The 22,989-nt window shown below is 39.4% G+C and overlaps 1 protein-coding gene across 1 annotated transcript; it reads right to left on the bottom strand.

Moving 5' to 3' along the window:
* Positions 1 to 5,453: 5,453 nt before the first annotated feature.
* LOC134655093 (A disintegrin and metalloproteinase with thrombospondin motifs 12-like) lies at positions 5,454 to 13,692 on the bottom strand. Its single transcript, XM_063510555.1, has 4 exons — positions 13,266 to 13,692; positions 6,960 to 7,065; positions 5,952 to 6,083; positions 5,454 to 5,552 (listed from the first exon to the last, which is right to left on the bottom strand). The coding sequence occupies exons 1-4, from the start codon at positions 13,675 to 13,677 to the stop codon at positions 5,486 to 5,488; spliced, it is 717 nt and encodes a 238-aa protein (XP_063366625.1). The 5' UTR covers positions 13,678 to 13,692; the 3' UTR covers positions 5,454 to 5,485.
* Between the last annotated feature and the right edge of the window lie 9,297 nt (positions 13,693 to 22,989).

Genomic DNA, 22,989 nt, shown 5'->3' with positions numbered 1-22,989 from the left:
GAGTTGATAATTGACGTTTACGCTAGCGACTGCGTGAACTTAATCGCATTCCATCTCGCTTGCATTGATATATTGGTGCGATAAGTATACTCAGCAGTCTCTAGGGCCTTTTCCAGAATCAGTTAGAGATAGAAAATATAACATGTCCTCCCACCTAGGGCCCATTTTTCGAACGATATTAGACTAATATTTTTAGTGTTGCTCTGTTGCTATGGAAACTCATATGATTTGACAGTTAGTGGACTAATAATATTAGTCTAATTATTAGTAAAATGATTCGTATATTTTAGACATTTGTATTTTTGTTTGTTTTTTGATGGTTTTTATTGACATTTGTATATATTAGGTACTAAGCTGTTTTGACATTTTTAATATATTTAGTACTTTTTAATTTAGTGTAGGTAAAGTCATGTGTTTTTTAATTTTAATTTTATTTTGTATTGGTATATTTTGACATGTGTTTTTGACATTACATATATTGAATTGAATTGAATAAGTACCTTTCGAGAAATGGACTTCTGGATTCCTGGTGGGATCCAGCGTTAAAGGTAACGCAGTATTTTTTAACCTTTACGGCTACCACGAGTTGATAATTGACGTTTACGCTAGCGACTGCGTGAACTTAATCGCATTCCATCTCGCTTGCATTGATATATTGGTGCGATAAGTATACTCAGCAGTCTCTAGGGCCTTTTCCAGAATCAGTTAGAGATAGAAAATATAACATGTCCTCCCACCTAGGGCCCATTTTTCGAACGATATTAGACTAATATTTTTAGTGTTGCTCTGTTGCTATGGAAACTCATATGATTTGACAGTTAGTGGACTAATAATATTAGTCTAATTATTAGTAAAATGATTCGTATATTTTAGACATTTGTATTTTTGTTTGTTTTTTGATGGTTTTTATTGACATTTGTATATATTAGGTACTAAGCTGTTTTGACATTTTTAATATATTTAGTACTTTTTAATTTAGTGTAGGTAAAGTCATGTGTTTTTTAATTTTAATTTTATTTTGTATTGGTATATTTTGACATGTGTTTTTGACATTACATATATTGAATTGAATTGAATAAGTACCTTTCGAGAAATGGACTTCTGGATTAACTGTCACAGTTACTGTCCCAGTAGGTACCTACCTACATGTCATCATTAAACTTAATACGCCATAAGCATAGAGGTAACAGCAACCAGCAACAGTAAGCAGGGCAAGGTGTCATATATCGGGTAAATATTAGACTATCGAGTATTGAGACGTTTACCTTATTTTTCAAAACATTAATTCTCAAGTATTTTAATTTGGAAGCATGTCTAGGTAAAATTTCTAATATCATGTGGCGCATGCGCATATATACATAACACAAATCATCTTGCGTTACCAATGTAACAATTACATCTTTCGAGATGACTTTCAAACTTAGAAAATACTTTCCCCGTCAAGTGAGCAAAGTTCGGTGCGTTACGAATACTAATATGGTGATTGCTGGCGGCAGTGCTGCTCTGAATTTGTTACGCGATTTGTATATTCCGGTGCGCATGCGCATACCGTGTCGTGTGAAAGTGTTTTATTATTATCATGGAAACTATTGAATCTGTGTACAGTCAGCAGCAGATGTTGCTAAGCGGGCGAGTTGTTCAAAATTACCTTGACGCGCTCTTATTCTCTTACCAATAATATTTTTTAATACCTCGCTCGCTTAGCAACTATTGCTGCTGGTTGTACCTATAGCCAGTCATACAGATGTGCGTTTGTAAGTTTGGGAAGCTTGTCAGAAATTTCAGCAAAAATTTACAGGAAATTAATGTAAAATATTTAATGGTAATTCAATAATTTCATAGGGGTTGCTCCCCATGTCCCTTAGTTCATATAATCTTAAAAATATAAGATTAGTACTAAGTAATGATGACATAAAGCTTTATTATAAATATCTAATAACTATTGAAACATTTCAAAATATAAAATAACCTAAAACATTTTAATGGGCTACGGTAATTGTTTACCTTCAGGCGATTTGTCTGCTTGTTGGCGTCAAATATCTTTAAAAAATACTTGTCATGTTAAAACAATACAGTATTTTCCTCGCAACTGAAAACTTTTACAGCAAAGTTTGTTTGCTTTTCCTTGAAACTCGCGCATCGCTCAAGATTCCATTTTTCGAAAGTTTCGCTTGCTCAGGTATTGATACAGGCACAAACAGGTAAACACCAACGTTGTTTCCATGTAACAAATAACTATTTTGCCAAGGAACACCAACTGCCACAAAATCAGGCGTGGCTCACTCCGCGATTTCGTTGCTTTGCTACAGGTAGCTAAAAAGTACATCTATTCCACACCAATCTCGGTGGCTAGCCATAAGCCGCGCGTGGCGCTGTCGCCATCTAGCGGCTATATCTGTGCTAATCTTAACAGATGCGTTTTATTAGAGAGTGAGTCTTCTGTACCTAGTACTATTATTTATTCTGTGACGAAACCAACAACAACGCCTGCAAGAGTATAACCTAATGACTAGCTTAAATCATTAAGCTATTATAATTCTGCAGGCGCTTTTATTTTTTACTATTCACGTCCCGTCCTTGATTCAATCTGAATCACAAAAAAATTGATCGGAACCTTTATTAGGTACGAGACGTTAACCATAAATGAAACACAAGGTACTTGATTCGATCTGCCTAATAAAAAATGTAAGTATACTCTGGCACAACGAACTCGTCAGTAGATAAAATAAATTAATTAAAAATTAAAAAACACGACTGCAGTTTAAAAGCGAACTGAAAAGCTAGAAATAATTTTTAGTTATGTTAGGTACTCAACTTAATGAATGTAAAATAGAATATAAGTGTTCAGTCAGGGTCATAAACAGCAATCGGAAAAGTTTAGGCTCTTTAGGATCGTGACTGTACCTGCATATTTTATTTCGATTGCAGTCGGGGACCTGTGAATGGGAAAATTTCAATATATCAAGGTCCCCGACTGCAATCGAAATAAAATATGCAGGTACAGTCACGATCCTAAAGAGCCTAAACTTTTCCGATTGCTGTTTATGACCCTGACTGAACACTTATATTCTATTTTACATTCATTAAGTTGAGTACCTAACATAACTAAAAATTATTTCTAGCTTTTCAGTTCGCTTTTAAACTGCAGTCGTGTTTTTTAATTTTTAATTAATTTATTTTATTTTATACATTTTAGTGACCATTTAAACCAACCACATTTTTTATGATTTAAGACAATTTAGTTGCTTCAAGGAGATTTTATCACGTTGATCTTTGATATGTTAGCATAAAAGGTGCTAAAAAACCTAACTAGGTCTGACCCAAAAACCAAACGTATTGAAAAGTGCTATATGGCTTAATATCTCTGCAACTACATAATTATTTCCTATTAGTTGGCTTTCGGCCTTCGCAATTAAGATACTTGGGGAAGCTGCAGAAAGATGCACGCTTTCTTACGCTCCGGGCCCTCGGCCCTACGCGAAGCTCGGCCTTCGCCCTTCGCAATTAAGATACTTGGGCAAGCTGCATAAAGCGTGGACCTTCCTTACGCCCCGGGCCTTCGGCTCTACGCGAAGCTCGGCCTTCGGCCTTCGCAATTAAGAAATTTGGGGAAGCTGCAGAAAGCGTGCACCTTTCTTACGCTCCGGGCCTTCAGCCCTACGCGAAGCTCGGCCTTCGGCCTTCGCAATTAAGATACTTTGGGGAAGCTGCAGAAAGCGTGCAGCTTTCTTACGCTCCGGGCCTTCGGCCCTACGCGAAGCTCGGCCTTCGGCTTCCGTAATTAAGAAACTTGAGGAAGCTGCAGAGAGCGTGCACCTTTCTTACGGTCCGGGCCTTCGGCCCTGCGCGAAGCTCGGCCTTCGGCATTCGCAATTAAGATACTTGGGTAACCTGCAGAAAGCGTGCACCTTTCATACGCTCCGGGCCTTCGGCCCTACGCGAAGCTCGGACTTCGGCCTTCACAAATAAAAAACTTGGGGAAGCTGCAGAATGCGTGCACCTTTCTTACGCTACGGGCCTTCCGCCCTACGCGAAGCTCGGCCTTCGGCCTTCGCAATTAAGATACTTGGGGAAGCTAAAGAAAGCATGCACCTTTCTTACGCTCCAGGCCTTCGGCCCTACGCGAAGCTCGGCCTTCGGCCTTCGGAATTAAGATACTTGGGGAAGCTGCAGAAAGCGTGCACCTTTCTTACGCTCCGGGCCTTCGGCCCTACGCGAAGCTCGGCCTTCGGCTTTCGTAATTAAGAAACTTGAGGAAGCTTCAGAGAGCGTGCACCTTTCTTACGGTCCGGGCCTTCGGCCCTACGCGAAGCTCGGCCTTCGGCCTTCGCAATTAAGATACTTGGGGAAGCTGCAGAAAGCGTGCACATTTCTTACGCTCCGGGCCTTCGGCCCTACGCGAAGCTCGGCCTTCGGCCTTCGCAATTAGGATACTTGGGGAAGTTACAGGAAGCACGCACCTGCCTTACGCTTCGGACTGTCGGCCCTATGCGGAGTTCGGCCTTCGTAATTAAAATACTCGGGGAAGTTGCAGGAAGAGCCCATCTGTCTTAAGTTTTACTTACGTACGTACTACGTACGGACACAGCTATAGGTACTACAGAATGAGAGATGAATATCATTATCTCATTCTAACAAATAGCTTTGTCCCTACTTACGTAAGTAAAACTTACAAGTGTATCTCGGGCTTTATATAAAAAATACGTATAAAAATATACGGTTATAATGACACTTTCACACTTTATTCCGTCGGTGCAGAGTTGTATCTGAAGACGGACTCTACAATCTCAGACTCTCTACAAAGAACTTATTTACACTTTTCTATTCCCTTAGCGCAATTTAGAACATATTGGCTTGGTTTCAAAACAAGTAAAATATGATTAATATAATACCTATGTATAATATTTTTTTTATGATCAGCGGTCAAACCACTTCCTTTTAATATCCCAACAATAGGATAATATTTTATGAGATTAGCTTTTCTTAATATATTTTGTAAATTCTTACTTTCTTAAAATTGGACTTAAACCCTCATATTGTATATATATTATTGATCGTCTTTCAAAGCGCTTCATTTTGATGCCCTACTCGATGGGTTTGCAAGATATTTTTTTCTTAAGGTTGCGTAATATGGCGTATTAAGTCCACCATATTGATTTTGTAATGACGTCACATAGCCTATGTCACCTGGGATGACGTAAGGATTCTAATGATATATCATACATCTAAATCGGTTAAGGCATTCTGAAGTTATCGTGGAATAAAGAAACTCACATACATATATACATACAAACATGAACGCTGAAAACAATACACTCTTTTTTTTGGGCAGTCGTGTAAAAAAGGGACAAATTTAAAAAATTTAGGCGTGAAGAGTTGACTTCCCATAGAAAATTTTCTACTGACAAGTTTGTTGTGTTTCATTATAAGTTAATATTTTTTATCGTTATCGGACATTCGTTATTTTTTTTGCATCTCTTGGATATTAATTCCTCTTCCTTCTGGCTATCTTCTTAAATTTCGTATTTACACACCATGATTTCTCCTTATTCCTGTAATTAATATAAAATAACATTACTACGCTGCGTCTTACGTAAGCGAACAACTCGCGAACCGAAATTTTCATATATACAGTCTGACAAGAAATTCTAGAAATTAAAAAGTTGCAACATTGTGGTGTTGTCCCTTTCAAATAAATCTAAGAAAACAGGACGACACTACAACGTGGGCACTTTTTAATTTCTACAATTTTTTGTCGGATTTTAACATGACCCTCACACATTTGAGACCAATTTTGAGACAGTGGCTATAACCGCGAAAATCGAAGTTCGCAAATTGCGGGCATTTTTCTCTGTCACTCTAATTACGCCTTCATTGGGGTAAAAGAGAAAGATTCTCGCAATTTGCGAAAAACGGTTTTCGCGGTAGCCCTAGTGCAGTTTAATGCCTACCTTAAAAACTCTTCAAGATGAGTTTTGCTGCAAGTAGACCAATGCTGTGGTACATTTTCTCGACTGTACTGAGAAGCCATAATGAAGCCAGCTCGGCAGCTGTTTTTAAAACCGTCGTGGTACACACCCAAACTGGAAAAAACAAACACGTAGTTTAAAATACAGGGTACAATTTTTTGGGGGTGGGTTACCCGCTCTCTAAGTAAGCCATGGCAAAGAGTCGGTACAATGTTAGCACCCTAGAAACAGGGCTGGGAACGAACCATCATCTTCTGCATTCGCGGCGGACGCCATAACCACTACCTAGGCTACGTCGGGCCGAATTTCTCGTTTAAAACTATTCAAAATGGCAAACCTAGGTTTTCTAATTTTAACCTACTAACGGAAATTAAACTCCTGAAAATCAATTTTGATCTATCTTGCCATGAAAATATGATCGACAACGCGATGTTTCATTCGTTTTAAGTACCTACTGACAATACATACTATGTATGCAGTTCACTCATTCGTTCATGACAATAACACAAAATCTTGAGCTCTGATTGAATTCAACGAATGACTTTTAAATGTCATTTGGAACTGGATGAAGTCATCTATTGTTTTTAACCAGTTATGGCTCATTTTAATTGATTTAGCACTCGTGTAATATACGATGTTGTTACTGACTACGCCAAATTTGCACGGACTTAGCAGTGTCAATGCATACATTTCAATTCAATTGTTTTTATTTCAGATTATGCATCCATATCGTGGTAGTTAGAATGCTGCTACAGATAGAATAATAATAATAATTGAGCCTTTATACGTCCCACTGCTGGGCATAGGCCTCCTCTCATGCGCGAGATATAGATAGATAATATTAAATTTAAAATAGATCAGGACATACAGCGTTTGGTTCCTTTTAAGTTTTAAACATTTATTGGCAAATAATTATAGTTTTATAATTTAGATGACGAGTCACCCCAAGGATCAAGTCTCCCTCATCTCCCCTACACATTATTTACGGACCTGTGCGCAATCTCATGCGCCAGCAGGTACACCAAGTCTCTCTCGTGCCACTTCACCACAGCGCAGCTCCGGTGCATGCTGCACATCCTGCCCATGTAACCACGGCCTGAAACATCGCGCAATACAAGTTACTGTAACAGTATAAAACTTTGCCCTTTAACATAACTTTGCCCACCGCGTCACAGTCACAGTTTCCTAACTTTCTTCAGAAAGTGTATCTGTAATAACCACTTTTAAGTTATTTCGCTTTTACTGACGAACTGTGAAGCGGTGAGCAAAGTTATGTTAAAGAGCAAAGTTTTATATACTTTTACGGCACGTTACGAGTAAGTTCATAACTAGTGGCCTCGCGAACCCTGGGCCTTATGGCACCGCCAATTTGAAAAATGTCCAATAAGAAACAATGTCTTTGTTTTGTTACCACATCGTATCCACCCTAGAACCTAAATCTGGGGACAAATGGCGGACCGCCATTATATATTTTTATATATATATATTTTAATAAACTCAAGGAGAAAAGGACCGGGATAGCCATTTTACTTTAAGAACCGGACAACTGAAGAAACTAATTGGTGACCCCTGACATAAATGGCGCACTGGGGGCCGATTTTTGAATTTCGATCGCTAGATTTCGTCACGTCGAAATGCAGATTTTTGAAATACGAGCGATAGATATCGGGAATCTAGTGGTATTGGTATTGGTTCGTGTCTTTGAACGGACCAATCACGGCACGGGATTCGCTCACCTCGTCCCCCCGCACCCCCGTATTTTTGGCAGCATCGGTTTCATGAAATAATTGCTCTAAACTCCGTCTAGAGGATTCCTAGTCTATGTATTGTGCACTCGTTTTCAATTCTATTAGTAGAATTTACATGCCTAGTAGTGGAGATATTGCTGAAAGTAATACACGAAATCGAGCGGGCGAATTTAAGGGCCTACTGCAGCCGCGTCTGGCGCTTCGTAAACCACGCCCGCTAGTTCTTCCCTCCCCGCTAACACGCACACATGGAAACGCTTCGCGCCGCACGTGAAGTTTGTGTGACCTTTTAGCACCATCTAACGTTACAAAAGGTAACTACCATTATACGCGGTCGCTGCAGTCGGCCAGAAACTTAAATTCGGAAAAAATTTAAACAGATGGCGTTGTTACTTGTTCATAATAGCAAACAATAAAATAATTAATTCATAAACCTGAATATTTATTGTTGTTTTGGAAGATGTTAACAGCATAGAAGCAGCAGCGTATATAGCATATAAGTTAAGAGTATTGATAATAAGAAAATAGCACAAGAACAGAAAAGAGATTATTTTTGATAAAATATGATGAAAACAGATTTACTTGATTACGCTCACCTGACTTTGCGGTCACTAAATGCAAATTTCAACCTTATTGTTATGGGGTTACAATACCCCTGGGGTTGCAGGCGTCCATAGTCGTTATTATTATAAATGCTTTGGTTGAAATGCTTTTTAACCCTCGAATTTTTCATAGGTACAGTCACCTGCAATAATATGTTACTCTTCGACGGCCGCAAAAATATGTGACACGCTCTTATGGCTCTACAAATAAGATCTAACATGATCTACCGCAAAACGGCCTTCGGTGTGTAACATATTATTGCAGCTGACTGTACTCGTACTCATTGTTGTATAGGTAGGTATTAATATCTTTTATCCGATCGATTTGCATTTATTTGAAATAAATCACAGTGTTTAGTAATTATATGTTTTATTGAATAAGAGATTATTTAGGTATGTAAGGAATACAGGGTGCCTTTTTGAAACACTCATTTTTAGGGTTCCGTAGCCAAATGGCAAAAAAACGGAACCCTTATAGATTCGTCATGTCTGTCTGTCTGTCTGTCCGTCTGTCCGTCTGTCCGTCCGTATGTCACAGCCACTTTTTTCCGAAACTATAAGAACTATACTGTTGAAACTTGGTAAGTAGATGTATTCTGTGAACCGCATTAAGATTTTCACACAAAAATAGAAAAAAAAAATTTTTTTGGGGGTTCCCCATACTTAGAACTCAAAAAATTTTTTTTCATCAAACCCATACGTGTGGGGTATCTATAGATAGGTCTTCAAAAATGATATTGAGGTTTCTAACATCATTTTTTTCTAAACTGAATAGTTTGCGCGAGAGACACTTCCAAAGTGGTAAAATGTGTGTCCCCCCCCCCCCCCTGTAACTTCTAAAATAAGAGAATGATAAAACTAAAAAAAATATATGATGTACATTACCATGCAAACTTCCACCGAAAATTAGTTTGAACAAGATCTAGTATCAAGTAGTTTTTTTTTAATACGTCATAAATCCCCTAAATACGGAACCCTTCATGGACGAGTCCGACTCGCACTTGGCCGCTTTTTCTGGATAATTTTGAATTTCAATTGTCAAGGGTGCCTACATTATTTTTTAATACATTTTACAACGACAACAAACAAAAGTTCAAATTCGCCGTATTAATAGAAATAGTAAAATAGAAAATCATGTTTTTCAAATCTAAGCGTTATTGTAATTTATCTCAAATAACCAAAAAGTCAATCTGACTAGAACTTAAAAACGAACTGAATTATTTTAATATGTCGATTTTTCTTGGTGACCCTGGAGATTTTTTTTTGTATCCCATACAAAAAGAGCGTATCCCAATCGCGTATCGGTTTTGGTTTTTACTTATAAGTGTGAAAAATATATTGTACCATATACGAAGGACGTGTGTTTTTTCATGTTTTATGTGTCTTTTTGTACAATAAAGTGTTTTACTGCTACTAATATATCATATTAACGATTAACTAAAAAGGTATTTACGTCTAATTTAACTGGTAAATTATTAAAGTCAGCTAAAATTAATATATATTCAAAAAAATATTTGTTAATATGTCCCAAAATCATGGCTCATTTTTTAAGTTTCCTGACTTACCAAACATATCGCAACGAAGGCAAGGGTACAACGCGGCATCGTGAACCTAATAACGTAACGTTTCAGTTACTTTTTTAGTCGCCGACCATTTTATCCGGGGTACGAAAAGAGGTATTAGATCTATCCTGGGTCTAATATGTTATAAAAACATAGTTTTTTGAAAAATGTTCGTAGGTAGTACACAAAATTTACATTTTCTTTTAAATGTGATTTGGGTCATCGTTCTCCCTGGTGACTTTTCTGGTGACCCAAGAGACATCAATTTTATTATGACTCAGGAGACTTTTTTTCTATGCACTTTGATTTTTTTGATGCGCTAATTTTGTAATCTAAAATAACTTTAAACTGCTGATATACTTATATCACTTTGCTGATGAGTGGAAGTGGAATTGAAACTTAATTTATTGTTCTCTCCCTTGACAATTTGGCATACATTTGACATGCTGCAGTGCACTCCTAACGTTAATAAAGACATAATTTTTAGAAAAAGCTTTAGGAAAACTCACTCTTGAGGTTAAAACGATTAAGTCCTTATCATATTATGTTAGATTTTTAGAGCCCAGACCCCAAATCAGTGAAAATGTCTCTTAGCCAACTAAATTTGTCTCTGGGAAAAGTACGATATCCCTAAAAATTGTACGTACATTTCGCATTTTTCTGAAGGAACGGAATTCATAAATTGGGTTATTATTATTTTTTCAGATTATTTGATTGCATTGACATATCACCAAGATAGATAGAACATTTAAGTTACCAGAAGAAAAGCATTTGTGTTCTTTTATACAGTGTGGAAAAAGTAGGTTCGATTCCCGGGCGCGACTAAGCGAATTTAAAAAAAAACAACGTGTTGCATTCCGGGAGTGCCGACAGAAGTGAAAACTCAATGACTAGTCCAAAATGTCTGCAGCACTATGTATAATTGACCCATCCTCCTTTCTATTGAAAACTTTTGGTTCCGAAATTGCTGGTCAGTGAGCTTGTTTAAAATTAGAAATTCAAATTTATAGCGTTAATTGTTTAAAATTCGAATAGAAATTGTAGTTACCTTGCAGACCTCGCATCTAAATATATTTGGTCATGATATTTTGAGTTTTATTCACCAGTACTAGAGTTCACTTTTATTAGCGATTTCATCAAGATGTAGCTTTATTGAATTATATTTGAGTGATATAAAGTTATAATACTGTGAGATCCTCGTATTTCAGCCCGTACAAGATTATAACCTTTTTCATGTAATGTCATTGAGTTTTCTTTATTGATTTAAATGCCATCTAAATGATTGGCCATCTAAACCTTACGGTCACATGATCGCCTTACGCTGTCTCGAGTTTATCATTTTTTCCCCACCTCAAAAAGTGCCTAGCGCCGCTAAAGAAGTTTTCACTTCAAAAATCTTTGAATGCAGTTGTTTCTTTAAAAAACAATAATGTTTCATTTAAGTAAAATAGCAAACTTAAGGTTTTAAGGCACTTTCCCTCCAGGGCCCATAATTTTTTTCCACCCGGTAGTAGACAACTATTTTTTTCGACTAAATGAAGTTTTATTAGATAAATCGTTGATCACATGGTTCGTTTCACACATCACATCAAATCGTTTGTCATCACAATCAAAATTTGTCAAAAGTAATGAAATTTATGCCAAAAAACATAAATAAAACATATAAATTCAACACATTTTTTAAATAAAAATCTTTCTCGATTATATAAAAAAGAACATCGACAAATGATGTTCAAAGAATTAATATCAAAACAGATGTCATAATTAGGATTGGCTACTTTAAGAAAGGGACAGAGAGATTTAATCCTCTCGCTCTGCACGTTTTTCTCATTCCTCCTTGTCAAGCCAAAATAAACTATAAAATGATAGTAACACAGTACATTGTAATATTCACTTTTTCTACGGTATCATGTCATTGTAAATTACTTATGTGAAATTGTAGTGGCGTGAGACTTTCAAACCGGAGGTCACGGGTTCGAACCCCGGCCCGTGCAAGTGAGTTTTTGTAAGTAGGACCTTTTTTTAGTGGTACTTAAATATAATAACTTTTCGTATTATTGAAATAAAATATTTTATTCAAACAAACTTAATAATATAATAATTAAAACGAATAATATCAATTAGTTTTTAATATTTATTCAATTATTTTAAATTTTTTGAGCATGAAACATACTAGATTTATTTTTATCATTACAATAGAAAAAAAGCAAAAAATATATTCTTATAGATATTTTATTTTCAAACAAAAATAAAGCAAAAAGTTACGCTTAGATTCTGATGGCTAAATACCAAACAGCTACCGATACATTTCAATATCTGTCGAAATTTCCTAACCCGTTGTAACTGACAAAGAGTATAGATTTCGACGTAGCATGACGTAGCTAAGCAAACACGCACACATGCGTAACGTATAGCCCTGTAAGAAGGCACCATCATAGGTTTACCTCCGATTCCGTTACTACTCAATGGAGTTACGACTCAACGTTTATTGGATATTAACATTTTACGTAATTCGGAGCGCTGCGCGAAGTGACATAGGTCTTACCTCTTTGAGGCACGACGGCCATCTAACATTACTGGCATAAAGGATGCATTTATGACTTTGACGCATGACAGAAAGAGAAACGGAACTGCGTAAAATGGGCGTTTGCTGTTGAATTCATAAAATCAAAAATCGATAATAAATCCATCGGTAAAGGATAATAAGTTAATATTTAGTTCTTTGAAAGTTAAGACGAGATGAAAACCTTTGCTGTAAGGTGGGTTGTGCTGGATATGGATGTGTTTTCTAGTTGCACGAAGCTAAAACCGAAAAATGAACACGTAAGTTTGGATTTATTTTCTATCGAGAAAATTTTAAGCATTCGTGTTTCGACTACTACGAAATCTCTTATCATATAGTCAAGAAACATATATCCGAAAATCACTACTGTTTGTTTCCGGGGCTAGCCACTGCCACCTTTCTAAGATCCTGTTATTTTTCGATGCACGGCCTTAAAAATCAGCGTCCTGAGCGATTCCAGAAGAATTTCCTTCCACGAATGCTCCAGCTGTGAAGTGAAATGATCTCCCTGTTGAGGTTTGCTCAAACAACTACAACACTCATATGGTCAAAGGTTGTAAGCGTCCACACACTTCGGTCGCTCACCTGTAACCGCTTATCTTGTTTTCAAGTTTTGTGATGATGATGCTGAAATGAACAGCGCGTTTGCTAGGCTGACTCACGCTAGAACGGACCGAGTCCGGGCCGGAGCTTCCGGTGCTTCGTTTTCTATGGAAAGCACCACGTGATCACCGATCAGCCGTCATAGAAAATAACATGTCGGACGTCTCGACCCGGGCGCGGCCCGGTCTAGTGTGAGTGATCCTTAAGAAATTGATTACCTGTGCTTTCTCTGACTTTTTGTCCATTCTTCCCAATATAGTACACATCCAGACCAGTGAGCAAAACAGAAAAGTACGTTTCACCTCTCTTGACTTTCATGCTTTTCTGCCACGCGCAGTAATTTTTCAAATATTCACTAACATTCTCATCCATGTCCAAAGTCTGATTGGTCACTATTTTAAAATTCACTAATTTTAAATGCACTCTTTGGTCTAAACTCTTCAATTTCTTCTCGACTTCCCGTAATATAAGTTTGGGTGCAAAATTCAATCTTCTTCGTCCTTCTTTTGTTTTCTTGTACCCTTTTATTTTGGACATTTGATGAGTCACTGCAGTGTCCATGTGTATCATTACAGGTATTGATATATCTTGCTTAGGTACTGTGTACCTAAATGATTTGGGATATTTCATCGTTCTGGTGTTCGATCTTGGCGTAATCTGAAAATAGAAAAGTTATTATTGTATGATATTTCATACATAATTATGTTCCAAGAAATTTACACCGCTAGACTATTAAAGTTTTTTCATTTCTCATGCTCTGAAAGAGGTACATTGTTGTTCGAAAAGGTGTGCATGTGTTTCTGCACTAGAGCATTTAACGTCCCAAGTACGATGATTACTTTGCCTCACATGTGAATAAAATGCAACTTTGCTATCAGTTTTTGAAGTTTAAAGTAAGCCTTTCCGAGCTGGTGTCGTGAAAAATTATTGACCTACCATTGCACGATGTTAAATGAAATTTGCCCGTGCCTACCTTGTTCTGATCAAGGTTAAATTTGATTTGATCGATGTATTATTCAATCAATCTTGTTAATCTGGGTCGACTGTATGTATTGTCATCGGTACATTCACATACTAAAGTGTTTAGATTTTTATGTTTCAGTGGTTGCAATTTTAACGTGTCATTATTGTAATTATTTATTTTCGTGGTTCCATTATACATTCTGCCCCATAAAGGGTAACCTTGTGTTAAGTAATCTTTTAGAAAATAATTTTAATATGTTTAAATTGAAAATGATTTGTACCTACTTGAAAGTGTAGTTTTATAAGTTGGCTGCTGGTAGTTGTAAATGTTGTAATATTTATATGTAATTAGACTAATTAGGTACCGGAGTGACTCTCAAATGCAGGGGCGACTTCGATATTTCAGTTTTTCAGTCGTAACATATTTTTATTCGGAATGTTTAGTAGTAAACAAGTTTGTATAATAATCTAACTTGTTACATGAACAGTTCGGGAAAATAATGAATACTGCTAATTTAGTGGCAGTTTTAAAACTATCAAAGTATCCCCAAAATTTCCTAAAGTCACCCCGGGTTTACGGGACATAATATAATATTTCTTGCATTAGCAGACGGTGAGCAGACGCCATTTGACGTGCTTGCATTTGTCATATTTGGTGCACTACAATGACGCTTAAATATTATAGTATTTTTCAAACTCGATGGGTACGCTGACAGGTGTCATTTCAATACAATTTGGCGAGATTTGGCGTTGTTAGGTTATATAAATTTTATGGAGACATCCTAAGTACCCATCGAGTTTGAAAAATACTATTCAATACTACCAATAACATTTTATCAATTTTGGTCGCACTTTGGATATTTGACAGGAAATCTGACACATTGTAGAATTGACATTCTTTGTATTTGTTTGACCGAGAAATTTGAGGTAAACTCACCGCTTGTTGACACGATAGCGGTAAATCATTTACCCGTAATTGTTAGTATTGTAACCAGTATGACAGTGACGCACCATGACGTCATCGTGTCTAGACATACTAACGGAATTCCTTAAAATTGTTGTTTACAAAACCACGCACTTCATGAGATATAATATGCAGGGGGACAATATCGACTGCTGCTTGAATTTGAACCGATCGATCTTGCTGCGGTCTCTTAACTTTTTAGATAAATTACAGATACTAGATACATTTCATAAACTTGAAACTATAGTTGGTCAAACCAATTTGTCAGTCAGTAAGAACCAGGAAAACTATACTCATCCTTTTCTTTTGGGTGCTAGTACTAGTGTAAGACAAATATAGTATGATTCTCTGTTCTATGTTTGAAATGAGACATGCAGTCCTTTGACAAACTAATATAAACTCTATTTTGGTGGCAAAACATTTTACTCTGTTGAATCGTCTGCTCTTGTAAATATCCCAAATTTTGTGGACCAATGTTCATAAATTAAACATAATGTTCTACTTTAATTATAATGGGTACTTATTATTTTTATTCCATAGGCTGTTACTAATTAAGGTCACGAGTTAACGGTATATATTAGCATCAAAGGAAACCTCTCATTACAATGAAGCTCTATACATACAGACAGATGGCCCAATTCGAACAATGCTTATAAGATGTCACAAATACAAATTATTTATTTGCCAGAATACAGTGGGTATGTAGATGGTGACATAAAATTAAAAGTACAGTGTAGGTACTCTACTCACAATTGAGCATGCAAAAATTATAATATTCTATCATGTCATACAAATAAATTTAAATAACTAAAAACAATAAAATAGATTACAAACCATCAAGTCAAACAAGCTGGATAAATTATTCTGAGACCTTAAAAATTACAATTTACAGCGACACGATACCAATCTGTGTGTGAAAGGTGGAATTTCTTCAACCAAAAACGTCACTTTTAACACTATGAGAGACTGTGACATCTTATTACGCATTAATCGAATTGGGCCGAGAATCGGACGTCAAGTTTCATAGAATTCAGATGAGCGGTTTTACAGTGAACGCGTACTGTAGAACAAAGTGTATTTGTTCGAAATATGTAGTTATATACAGGATTCAACAATTCAAGTTCAAAAATACATAAAACTCGAAAGCTACGAAAAATCGGGTAACAGACATGGGGTATATTATGACAGCGCACGATGTGAGGAATCTAAAAAAAATGTTTGGAAGTCTATGTTTGGACCACCCTGTATAACTTACATACATATATCATTCTACTTAAAAACCTAATACCAGCCAATAATAATATACCAGCTCTATATATAGATACGTTTTTAAGACACTTTACACAAATACTTTAAAATAGGTCCTACATCAAATACATAATATTATATCAACTCATGTAACAAACTTAATTACAATTTTTTTACAGGTCTATAAAATATATTGGTTATTAATATTAATTTAACTTAATTATTATGGTCACTATTTAGTCAAATATTTATTTAAATTCCTCGTTAACCCTTTAACCGCCAGAGTCTGATATATAAGACATTATAATATCCAGCTCATTTCGCCACAGTCTGATAAATAAGACAAAGATCTGATTTGGTTTTTACAGCGCATTATTTATAACTCCCGTAACTATGCCAACCTTACTCTGCGTGGTACAATTACTGTCGGTGGCGACACGAGCACGCACGATCAAAAATTGCTGGCGGTTAAAAGGAAAATACCTCTTGGGACTCATTTTACGAGATTATATTAGTAAACGGATTTTTTTAATAATATTAACGTAATGGACCCTATAATGGACGTGGAACCGGTAATGGGATGTGGGTGTTGAACCTACGTGGATCGTAAATGATAAATGCACGCACTCGTAAACAATATGTAATTTCTATAATTACAGTGTTTATTATTTGTTAGGTAACGTTAGTATTCAAACAAGCGGTTAGCAAGAGCACACACAGTTCACTAAAACACTCGTTAGGTTCATGCACCACACCATTACATCATTAGTCGATGAGTCTTTGGTTAGTGTATAGTATTTATAATAAGATGTCACAGTCGGTACACGGATAGGATTTCAGCAGGTAATGCGCGTGCGATAGTTCCCGTGACGTAGGTAACACTGACGGAGGGGCGCGGTGCGCGCGGCATCGGCGCGAGCGACGATCGTTGCCTAGCAACGGTTGCCGGCTCGCGCGCCGCCATGTTGTCGACTTTCGTTGTGGGTCCAAACGAAGAAGGTTTTGTAGATTTATTTAATCTGCGTAATTTTGATACTGATGTGGAGTAGGCCACAAATACTCCCCCGCCGAGACCGTTTCACGGGCGATAGTGATCTAGGTGAGCTGGAAATCGAACTACTCGGCCGCTTCTGGTCTGTTTATCGGGGACTCTATCTGGTTGTAGTTGTGGCTGATTGCAGGAGTTGCGAAGCAGGTAAGCTGGTTTTAATCTGTCTATTGTAACTGTTGACTCTTTGCCCTGTATATCTATTTTGAAAGTTTTCTGGCATCTCTCCAGGACTTTGTATGGACCAGAGTATGGAGCTTCCAGGGATCTTCGGCCGGGGCCCTGACGCAGGTAAACGTATTCCGAAGAGAGCAGATCCTTTGGTACATAAAACGTCTTTGTTGTATGCCACGATGCTGGAACTGGGCTCAGGTTAGCCATATGTCTACGCAGGCGAGAGGCGAAGTCAGTAACGTCGATGTCCAGGTTGGTGGATGGGTTGAAGAATTCACCTGGTAATCTGAGGGGTTCGCCGTAAACCAGTTCTGCTGCCGATGTTTTGAGGTCGTCCTTCCAGGCACTCCTTATTCCCAGGAGTACGAGTGGTAAGATCTCTGACCATTGTGGGTTATTATGGCACATGATTGCGGTTTTTAGCTGTCTATGCAGACGTTCGATCATGCCGTTGCACTCAGGGTGGTATGATGTTGTCGGGCAATGGTTGGAGCCGAGGAAACCTGCGATGCTTTTGAATAGTTGCGACTCGAACTGTCTTCCACGATCTGTCGTTATTTTGTTTGGGCAGCCAAAACGTGCCACCCAGCCGAAGACAAAGGCTTTTGCACACGTCTCTGCCGTCATGTCTGGTAGTGGGTACACCTCAGGCCATCTTGTGAACCGGTCGATGACGGTGAGGCAGTACCTGTTGCCTGAAGAGACGGGAAGGGGGCCGATGAGGTCCATATGTACATGGGAAAAGCGATCGGAAGGGGTTTGTATCGGAGTAAGTGGAGCTGAAGTGTGGCGATGTATTTTGCTGCGCTGGCAGTCTGGGCAACTCTGTGCCCAGGTCTTGCAATCGCGACGAACGCCGGGCCACACATATCTGTCTGCGATTAATTTGGCGGATGTTGCGGCGCCTGGGTGGCTTAAATTGTGAATGCTGTCAAACACCTGTTTGCGGAACGGTGGTGTCAAATAAGGTCTTGGTGCGCTTTGAGAGAGATCGCAGTATATGCTTGCGCCTTCGGTGTTCACTTTTTTCAGTCGCAAGGAGGAACCATTAGTTAGGAGGTCCTGCAGTTCAGAATCTGAATCCTGATCTTCTGCAAGTGCCTTGTAGTCTATGGTTACTGCGATGGATGCTATACGTGACAGCGCGTCGGCAACTGAATTATCTATGCCAGAGATATGGCGAATATCTGTTGTGAACTGGGCGATGTAATCAAGGTAACGGTACTGCCTTGGCGAGCACTTGTCGCGTCTTGTGGTGAAAGCAAAAGTGATGGGCTTATGGTCGGTAAACACAGTAAAGTCTCTTGCCTCTAGCATGTGTCTGAAGTGGCGTACGGATTCGTAGATGGCAAGAAGTTCCCGGTCATAAGGAGAATATTTTTGCTGTGCTGTAGTTAATTTGCGCGAAAAGAATGCCAGAGGCTGCCATGCTCCATTTTTGTATTGATGTATGGCTGCGCCAATCGATGTGTCAGACGCATCTGTGACCAAAGAGAGCTGAACATTGCAGTCTGGATGTGCCAGGAGTGCTGCATCGCATACGCTTTGCTTGCAGTCCTCGAATGCTTTGAGTGCATCGCCCGATATGTCCACGGGGTGTGAGCCTTTTACGGAGCCAGTCAAGAAAGCGTTCAACGGCGCTTGGAGTTTGGCTGCATGTGGGATGAAGCGGCGGTAAAAATTAAGCATGCCCAAGAATCTTCTAAGCTCCTTTACCGTCTTGGGTACTGGGTAATCCTTAATGGCCTGAACCTTTGCTTCCAGAGGTTTGATGCCGTCTGCCGAAATGCTGTAACCGAGGAAAGTAACTTGCGACTTCCCGAACACACACTTGGATGTGTTTATAACCATCCCGTATTGCTGGAGTCTGGAGAGTAGCTGGCGGAGGTGTTCTTCATGCTCTTCATGACACGTAGAGTACACCAGAAAATCGTCCAGGTATGTGTAGCAGAAGTCTAGTCCCCGCGTCATCTCGTCCACGAACCTCTGGAACGTCTGACCAGCGTTTCGGAGTCCGAAGGTCATGAAGGGGAACTCGTACATGCCGAATGGCGTAGTGATAGCCGTTTTCGGGATGTCGCCTTCATTGACTGGGATTTGGTTGTAGGCTTTTACAAGATCGATGGTGGAGAATACTTTACAGCCTGTGATGTTCTGTGTAAAGTCATGTATGTGACGGATGGGGTAGCAATCAGGTATGGTGCGGGCGTTGAGCATCCGATAGTCACCGCATGGACGCCATCCGTTGTCTTTTTTCGGTACGAGGTGCAAGGGTGAAGACCATGAACTTTCAGAAGGTCGAGCTGTTCCACTTTCGAGCATCGACTGAAATTCCGCTTTCGCTATCTTCAACTTATCGGGCGCTAGGCGACGAGGTGAGCTGACGACTGGGGGACCGGGTGTTGTACGTATGTGATGAACAGTGCCGTGGTTCAACTGACGGTGGGTGCCGGCCGGACGAGTGACATCAGGGAAGTCGCGTAAAATATCGTAGTATCTTGATTCTCCAATGATAGTCTTGATTGAGGATATCGTGTTTGATGGTGGAACGGGTTTCGCTGGGGAATGCAGCGACGTTAGGCAATCTATGAGGCGCTTGTTGGTGCAGTCAACGAGGAGGTTATAGTGAGACAGAAAATCGACTCCGATTATGGCTTTCGTGACGTCCGCAACAATGAATCGCCAGCGATAGCATCGCCGCAGGCCCAGATCCAGTTCCAGGTGAGCATATCCGTATGTTGCTATGATAGAACCATTTGCGGCGTATAACTCGAAGTCGGTTTTGGATCGACGACCTCTGACATCTGATCGAGGGTAAACGCAAAGATCGCTTCCCGTGTCGATTAGAAATTGTACTTTACTGTTTTTATCTGTTACGAAGAGGCGGCCGGGTAGCGTAGGGCAGTCATTTTCGGCCACTTGAGGCTGCCGCGCTAGTTTTCCGTCTCATATTCGCAGGGATGGGTACACTTCGTTGCCTCCGAGCCGAATCTACGATGGTACCAACACACGCCGTCGCGCGCTTGAGAGCGTGCCCCGGACTTGGAGCGTGAACGGCTATTGCTCCGACGGGATGACCTGGTCTGGGAGCGAGAGCGAACTTCAAACACGTGGCTGGTGAGAGCTGCCATCTGTCGGGTGAGTTCAGCGATCTGTGAGGACATCGTCTCTAGAGGCGACGTCGGGTGCGGCGTAGAGTATGGGTTGTGCGCTGACAACGTTGAAGGCGTGGCGACGGGTAAGTGGGGTTGCGATTGGGCAGCTGTGGGTGACACTTCCGCGATGCGAGGGCTAGGCGAGGCAATCTCGTGAATGTGGTCCGCTAATTCAGACAATTTTGCCAGAGGTATGTCAGGGTGTTGAGCTACTACAGTTTGCAAGTGGAGTGGGAGCCGGCTCGACCAGACGGTGCGTATGAAATTTTCTGGTAATTTGGTTGGGCCAGCGAGGTGAATCAGGTGGCGGAGAAACTGAGATGGTTTTCTACTACCCAACTCCTCATGCATCAAAACCTGCTTCTCTTTTTGTTGTTGTGATACGGACAGTCTACGTATCAACTCAGTTTTTAGCGTAAGGTATTTGTTTTCCTTCGGCGGGTTAATAATAACGTCCTCTACTTCTGCAGCGATTTCACGTTCTAGATGCGCCATAGCGTGATAAAATTTAGTCGAGTCGGATGTGATACGTGCGAGATCGAACTGAGCCTCTAGTTGCGCAAACCACACCGCAGGGTTATCCGCCCAGAACGCTGGTACTTTAATTCCAATTCGGAATAAACTTGCCTGCGTAAGTTGAGAAAGTTCAGCTTCGGCGTTGTTCGGCTGGGTCGTAGAAACGCCGGGCGGGTGCGTAGTTGGCGGGGCGATGAGCGAGGCGGGCGCGGTGTTTTGCTGCGCAGGTGGGAGCGAGACGGGTGCTATGCCGCCGGCTTGCTGTGGCCCGTTCGTTTCGACGTCGTTTTCCGGAGGCATATTGACAGAATTATCGCTGTTCAGGTTATTATCAGCCATGTTCTTGTTGTCGTGGTCACCAGTGTGGGTGTTGAACCTACGTGGATCGTAAATGATAAATGCACGCACTCGTAAACAATATGTAATTTCTATAATTACAGTGTTTATTATTTGTTAGGTAACGTTAGTATTCAAACAAGCGGTTAGCAAGAGCACACACAGTTCACTAAAACACTCGTTAGGTTCATGCACCACACCATTACATCATTAGTCGATGAGTCTTTGGTTAGTGTATAGTATTTATAATAAGATGTCACAGTCGGTACACGGATAGGATTTCAGCAGGTAATGCGCGTGCGATAGTTCCCGTGACGTAATAAGATGTCACAGTCGGTACACGGATAGGATTTCAGCAGGTAATGCGCGTGCGATAGTTCCCGTGACGTAGGTAACACTGACGGAGGGGCGCGGTGCGCGCGGCATCGGCGCGAGCGACGATCGTTGCCTAGCAACGGTTGCCGGCTCGCGCGCCGCCATGTTGTCGACTTTCGTTGTGGGTCCAAACGAAGAAGGTTTTGTAGATTTATTTAATCTGCGTAATTTTGATACTGATGTGGAGTAGGCCACAGGGACATAAAACCACAAATCCTCTAAAATAAGTATGTAAAAGTAGTTTATAAACACTGGCAATATTTTACCATAAATAAGAGTCATAGAGCTGTTTAAGTTTGACTTTTTATTAATTTCGGTTAATTTTTAAGAAATTGGCGCCAACCCAAAAGTTGTCGTGTCACTGGAAAAAATAACCAGTAAGAATTCTTAACAACTTCGCTAAGAGAGGTGAGTTCATATATTAAATTGTAATTAATTATTACTTGGTGTAAACTAGAATGTGTTTTGTTAATTGCATTTACCATGAGATAAGGTATACAACACATTATGTTGTGACTCTAGAGATGTATAAAAAATAGTAGTATTTTGCCCAATCCCATTATAGGAGCTGTAAAACTGCATACCTCCTATGATGGGATAATTTACATAATGATGCTTGCCATGGCGTAATTTCATGTTTAAACAATACAAAAGTATAATGTAGTTACTCGTACGAACTATGTCAGGAGGTCTTCTCGGACTTCGGATAAATTAATATCGTTTTTACAAAATTTTATTTAACTTGCCCTGTTAGTTTGTATACAGGGTGGATTTTCTTTTTGGGTCAGTGAGGGCAGCTACCAGATCCCGTGCTGCGACGAAAAAACGGTCTTAGAAAACCTTCCCTCGATTTCAAATTAATGAAGATTGGCTTTTACAGATTTTGGAAAAAACATACAGGGTGCGAGAAAAAGGTAATTTTTGACAATCTTTTTTTTGATGCCAATCGATCATTTATTAATTATGTGGAAACTAACTGCAGTATCTTTGATACAACACGCCTGAAACATGAAAGAAGGATAGGATATTCATCTTTTAACAAGCTAAGCGGTAGAACTTTTACATGTATCAGGGAAATATCACAAATACTCCAAATTTCCTCTTAAATGTCCCATGACTGGTGCCGTTACTATGTCGGGATGTTTTTTTTTTTAATTCTGATT

Source organism: Cydia amplana, chromosome 16 (genome assembly GCF_948474715.1).
Source record: "Cydia amplana chromosome 16, ilCydAmpl1.1, whole genome shotgun sequence".
NCBI lineage: Eukaryota > Metazoa > Arthropoda > Insecta > Lepidoptera > Tortricidae > Cydia > Cydia amplana.
This window is presented reverse-complemented; position numbering and strand designations above follow the sequence as displayed.

Coding starts and splice junctions, on each gene's coding strand:
- LOC134655093 (XM_063510555.1), bottom strand. CDS start 13,677: ATGAAATATCCCAAATCATTTAGGTACACAGTACCTAAGCAAGATATA. Junction 7,066..13,265: donor AAAAGTCAGAGAAAGCACAG/GTAATCAATTTC, acceptor GCGATGTTTCAG/GCCGTGGTTACATGGGCAGG. Junction 6,084..6,959: donor GCGCATGAGATTGCGCACAG/GTCCGTAAATAA, acceptor TGTTTTTTCCAG/TTTGGGTGTGTACCACGACG.